The sequence below is a fragment of the Aotus nancymaae genome, unplaced genomic scaffold, assembly GCF_030222135.1.
Source record: "Aotus nancymaae isolate 86718 unplaced genomic scaffold, 86718_ANA_hifiasm-v0.15.2.pri h1tg000015l_0, whole genome shotgun sequence".
NCBI lineage: Eukaryota > Metazoa > Chordata > Mammalia > Primates > Aotidae > Aotus > Aotus nancymaae.
The window spans coordinates 1537160-1543159 of NW_026988426.1; the positions used below are offsets into that span (position 1 = coordinate 1537160).

General features: G+C 47.3%; 1 protein-coding gene across 2 annotated transcripts in view; it reads right to left on the reverse strand.

Moving 5' to 3' along the window:
• Positions 1-5748, reverse strand: part of LOC105719403 (myosin-16) — an 81562-nt gene extending 75814 nt beyond the window's left edge. For both annotated transcript variants that reach the window (XM_064376353.1, XM_064376352.1), the window contains exons 1-2: positions 5539-5748; positions 691-834 (exon numbers count right to left, since the gene is read on the reverse strand). Coding sequence is in view for 1 of the 2 variants with exons in the window: in XM_064376352.1 (XP_064232422.1) it covers positions 691-834; positions 5539-5748 (354 nt within the window). In the remaining variant the exon portion in view is untranslated. The remainder of the gene's footprint in view (positions 1-690; positions 835-5538) is intronic.
• Positions 5749-6000: the final 252 nt, after the last annotated feature.

Sequence of the window (6000 nt, forward strand, 5' to 3'; positions counted from 1 at the left end):
TGGATGGATGGATAAATGTTTGGATGCTTGGATTGATGGATAGATATTGGTTGAATGGATGGATATATAGATATTTGGATGTATGTATGGATATTTGGATGGATGGATGGATGGATGGATGTTTGGATGTTTGGATATTCGGACTGATGGATAGATGGTTGGATAGATGGATGGATAAATGTTTGGATGCCTGGATTGATGGATAAATGTTTGGATGGACGATGGATGGATGGATAGATATTTGGATTGATGGATGGATGATTGGATGGAAAGATGTTTGGATGAATGAATGAATGAATGGATAGATGGATGAATGGATGGATGGATTGGTGGATGGATGGATGGATGGACTTCTAATAATGGCACATGAAGACACTAGGGGGAAAATGGTGTTTTGATGTGAGACTTTGAGGAAGAGGGGAGGAGCACAAGGAGGAAGATTTTTGGGTGACAGCCTCAGCAAAGGGTGTTTCAGCTGCTCACTGGTGCCATTACTGAGATGTCGAAGGCTTTGGGTGGAAATTCTAACATGTCAAAAACATGGTCCCTGTGCCTTTTTCTGAGTCATAATGTGTATTGGGAACTGGGGAAGGCGGAGTAGCCCCCCGCCCCCCCGCATCAGAAGAAGGGCAGAAGATCTGCAGCCACTCCTTCCTCCCTCTCCCCGCTCACCCCATCCCCAGAACTCACATAGATCCTCATGTTGGTATAGCGTTGGCGCAGATTGTCTAGGACGCTGGCCTCATTCAGGAACGTCATGTCTGCCATGTCGCTGGCCTGGTAGAATTTGGGTGGGTTCATTTGCTGGATATCATCCTTCTTCACAGTGACTGTCTGAGGGGGGTCAAGACACAGCAGCACAGGCATCAGGAAATAGTGCCGTCCCAGGCATGGGGCATCTGGCCCAGATCACCGCACACTCTGGAGTCCCAAAAGGAGATGGAGTGGAGCATCCAGTGGACCCAAGTCCTGGTCTAGCCACACCCCGCTGTGTGTCCTGGGATGGGGAGGCACCTCTGAGGCCAATGCAGCTTCAACTGCCTCCTCTCTGAAATTGGGATGACAGTAGCCTCCTCGGCTGGTTGCTGGGAGAATTATATGAACTTAAATGGAATCATGAAAAAACGCCTTATAAACTATGACGTTCCCTCCCTATATTACAGAAAACCTCTGGCCTGTGCTTCTCTTCCAGTCAAATCCATCCTGATAGCTGATCAGAGCTTGCTCTTTGATCCTGTGGACACTTTGCAGAGATGTGACTCTTGGCTCTCTGCCTTGAGAGTTAGCGGTGGTTTCAAAGTAGCAATGAGTTTTTCCATTTCTCTTTTTCTTTTTTAAAAGGGCTAAGTGCAGTAATGAGAAGGGGAAAGTGGAACAGGGAGTTTGATCTGTAACTAACCATGAACAATCAATGGAGAGAACTCACTACCTTCAGATCAGCCCAACTTTTCCATTTTTAAATTTTTAATGTAATTTAATTTTTTGAGATATAATCTTGCTCAGTTGCCCAGGCCAGAGTGCAGTGCTACAATCATAGCTCACTGCAGCTTTGATCTCTTGGCCTCAAGCAATCCTCCTGCCTCAGCCTCCTGAGTAGCTGAGACTACAGGTGCACACTGCCAGACCTGGCTGATTTTTAAGTTTTTTTTTTTTTTTTTGGGTGGGGCGGGGATAGAGTGTTGCTCCATCGCCCAGGCCAGAGTGTAGTGGTGTGATCTCGGCTCACTGCAACCTCTGCCTCCTGGGTTGAAGCATTTCTCCTGCCTCAGCCTATCGAGTATCTAGGACTACAAGCGTGCCACCACACCTGGCTAATTTTTTGTATTTTTAGTAGAGATGGAGTTTCACCATGTTGACCAGGATGGTCTTGATCTCCTGACCTTGTGATCTGTCCACCTCAGCCTCCCAAAGTGCTGGGATTACAGGAGTGAGCCACGGTGCCCAGCGGGATTTTAAATTTTTTTTCTAGAGAAAAGGTCTTGCTATGTTGCCCATGCTGGTCTTGAACTCTTGGCCTCCAATGATCCTCCCATCTTGGCCCCCAAAAGTGCTGGTATTACAGGTGTGAGCCACTGCATGCAGCCACTTTTCCATTTAAAAAAAATTCATTCCCCTGTTTCCTTCAAGCCACCTTCAAGGTTAAAACTGAAAGCAAGCAAGAAAAGAAGAAGAAGAAAAACAGTAATGAGCATTCATCAGTAGGTGTGTTCGTGCCTGTGCACGTGGGCAGATCTCTTCCCCATGCTGCACCTCAATTTTTTCTTCATCTATAAATGAAAACTAGGCCAGGTATGGTGGCTCATGCCTGTAATTCCAACACTTTGGGAGGCTGAAGCAGGTGGGTCACTTGAGGTCAGGATTTTGAGACCAGCTTGGGCAACATGGCAAAACCCTCTCTCTACTAAAAATACAAAAATTAGCTGGGCATGGTAGCACACACCTGTAATCCCAGCTACTTGGGAGGCTGAGGCAGGAGAATCGCTTGAACCCAGCGGGCAATGGTTGCAGTGAGCTGAGATCATGCTACTACACTCCTGCCTGGGTAACAGAGCAAGGAAAAAAACGAAACAAAAAAACTAGCGCTAGCTTTTAAGAAGCTCCAGCATCTGGGCTCAAAGCTGAAGACATGCAATCTAGAAAACAAATACCTTTTGGCTGCTTGCAGCCTTAGATTTGAGGCCTGACTTCATACTGGGATTTCTGGGACTTTTAATAATTTATGAGTACAATAAGCAGATAATTTGAAATCTTGACAGTTTTGGAAAATCCTCCCCAGTAATGGTTACCACACCCTTAGTAAATCAAGCTGGGTTTTTTGATTGTTTGTTTTTGTTTTTTGGTTTTTTGAGACAGTCTCACTCTGTCACTCATGCTAGAGTGCAGTGACATGATTTCAGCTCACTGCAACCTCCACCTCCTGGGTTCAAGCAATTCTCCTGCCTCAGCTTCCAGAGTAGCAAGGATTACAGGTACCAGCCACCATGCCCAACTGATTTTTGTATTTTTGGTAGAGACAGAGTTTTGCCATGTTGGCCAGGCTGGTCTCAAACTCCTGACCTCAGGTGATCCGCCCTGCTCAGCCTCTCAAAGTGCTGGGATTACAGGAGTGAGCCACCGCTCCTGGCCTCAAGGTGGGTTTTATTCTGAGTTCATTTCCAGGGGTTTCCAGATCTTTGGTCCTCGTCCATGTGCAGACATTTCGCTTTCAGCAGAGGAATGGAGGACTTGGCCTTTATTTTAAAAGCCGGGGAAGCCAGCGCCACAGGCTCCATCTTTTCTGTCCCAAACCCGGCTGGCCAGCCTGTCTGCTGCAGATACTGAAGGAAATTGTGTTGTCTTTAATTGTACATCCAAACTTGAATGCACTCTGGAGCTCCACTATCATCAGCCATCATTTCTCATGACACTATGACACTCTCCTCTCTGAAAACTGTTTCTCCTGGGAATTAAGCTTGACTTTCGTTCAAACTCCTTTCCACCCAACTGCAGCCTCATCTTTTTACCAATACTCCTCTCAAAGGCAGGCTCAGAGGAAAATGAGCTGTTGCCAGTTCTGATCACTGAGGTTTCTGGCTTCCTTTTTTTTTTGAAATAATGTTTCTCTCTGTCACCCAGGCTGGAATGCAGGGGTGCAATCCTAGCTCACTGCAGCCTTGACTTCCTGGGCTCAAGTGATCCTCCTGGCTCAGCCTCTCAAGTAACTGGGAGTATAGGCACATACCACTATACCTGGCTACTTATTTGTAGAACTGGGGCCTCGCTATGTTGCCCAGGCTGGTCTCAAATACCTAACCTCAAGAGATCTGCTTGTCTCAGCCTCCCAAAGTGCTGGGATTACAGGTGTAAGCCACTGTGCCTGGTCTCTGACTTCTTTTCATCATGAAATTAACCAGGAACGGACCTCGCAGGTCCATTCTGCATATGAGCAGATACAGTGGGTTTAAATCCAAGTTCATCATTTGCTGTCTTTGCAATGTGCACAGGTCACCTAAAGTGCCCTTGATTCTCATTCTTCCTTCTCTGCAAAATAGGGTCAATAAATCCTATTATACTTAAGGTTGCTGAAAGGATTAAACAAATCATCAGGTGCCTCACCAGGGGTCTGCAAAGAATACAAGGAGACCCCTGCCCGTAAATGTTTAAAATAAACCACATTTTAAAAAATGTTAATAAAAAATTTTATTATTTTTTAAAAAAGAAAGATAGGGGTTGGGCACGGTGGCTCACACCTGTAATCCCAGCATTTTGAGAGGCTGAGGTGGGTGGATCACTTGAGGTCAGGAGTTCGAGACCAGCCTGACCAACATGGAGAAACCCTGTCTCCACTAAATATACAAAAAGTTAGCTGGGCATGGTGGCACATGCCTATAATCCCAGCTACTTGGGAGGCTGAGGCAGGAGAATTGCTTGAACCTGGGAGGTGGAGGTTGCAATGAGTAGAGATCGCACCACTGCACTCCAGGCTGGGCAACAAGAGCAAAACTCCAGCTCAAAATAATAATAATAATAAAAATAATGAAAAAATAAAGACAGGGTCTCATCAAATTGCCCAGGCTGGTCTCAAACTCCTGAGCTCAAGTAATCCTGCTGCCTCAGCCTCCCAAAATGCTGGGATTACAGGTGTGAGCCACCACGCCCAGCCTAATAAACCCAATTTTCTATCCACTCTCTCAAGTCATATCTCACGTATGGCCAGACACAGTGTGGACCAGCAGAGAGGGGTGGGTTGGTAAACCAGCTGTCTGGGGGGAAATGTCCCTGATTTACAGCATGTGCCCATTTCCATGGTGTAAATACTTCCATCATGTCTGATAGCAAGTTACCCAAGGTTTAACAACTGGCTGTAAAGTCCCTCGATGTTTAGTGTTGGGGTCCTTGCAAACCATCACAAGCCAGGTTAGATCCCTGCAAGCCATGAGAAGCCAGGTTGGGTCTTTGCAGGCCATTGAAAGCTAGGTTGGGTCCCTGTAAGCCATCGAAAGCTAAGTTGGGTCCTTGCAAGCCATTAAAAGCCATCACAAGCCATCACATCCAGCACACCACCGTCATGCTACAGGGGACCTGGGAACCACCATCTGTTCTTCATGCAGCTGAAGAGCTCACCCAGTGAGCCAGGGTGTTCTGTGCCCTCTCTCATACCCCTCATGCCAGCAGCAGCCATGGCATACGGTGACATTGCTCATGAGTGACATGCTTACTCTCATGCTTAGAAAATAGTTTCCATGTGAGAACTGTTTGGGACATCAAAGACAACTCATGATCATCCCTTATGCATGGTATTGTTTTAGAGTCTATGAAGTATTTTCATGTGTCCTGTCTTGGAATCTCTATCGTGATGTAGCTCAGAGAGGGAATGCACCTTGCCCAGGGCCACACAGCTTGAGTGTAGGTGAGTCTGGATTTGACCCCAGTATGTAGGACTCAGAGGCACCTGCTCTTTCTGCCACCCTGTCTCCTGGGTGGGAGCATGCCTAGAAAAGGCCTGGGTGCCTGCCACTCTCAAGTTCGGTTTCATCCTGGAGATCATGCCCCACTCACCTGGTTGGTGACTGTCTTCACGGTGACTTGGTCACCCTGTTCAGACTGGATCTCCCCAGCGACGAAGCCCTCCTTCTCATCTTTGACCCAGCAGGACCTCTTAATGTCGTAGGGCTTGTTCATGGCTTCGATCCTTTCCTTTTCGGGAGGTGCCAGGAAAGGCATAGGGTCCACATCATCCCCACATTCCCCTTTGTACCCACCAGGCATGGCGGCTTAGTTGAGGATGGAGCAGGAAGGAGCTGAGGGCAGGAACCAGGACTTCCCTGGGTGCTGTGGGGAGAAGCAGAGACAGGCTGCTGAGGCTGGTGGACAGGCTGGAGCCATGTCACGAGAGAGACGGAGGCTTGCTTCTCTCATGTCACCTTGTCTGTCCTGGTGCCATTAAGCTTTCATAACTAAGAGTAAGAAAGAAGCTAATCATCCAGCCACTGTAGAAAGCAGTTTAGAGATTTCTCAAAG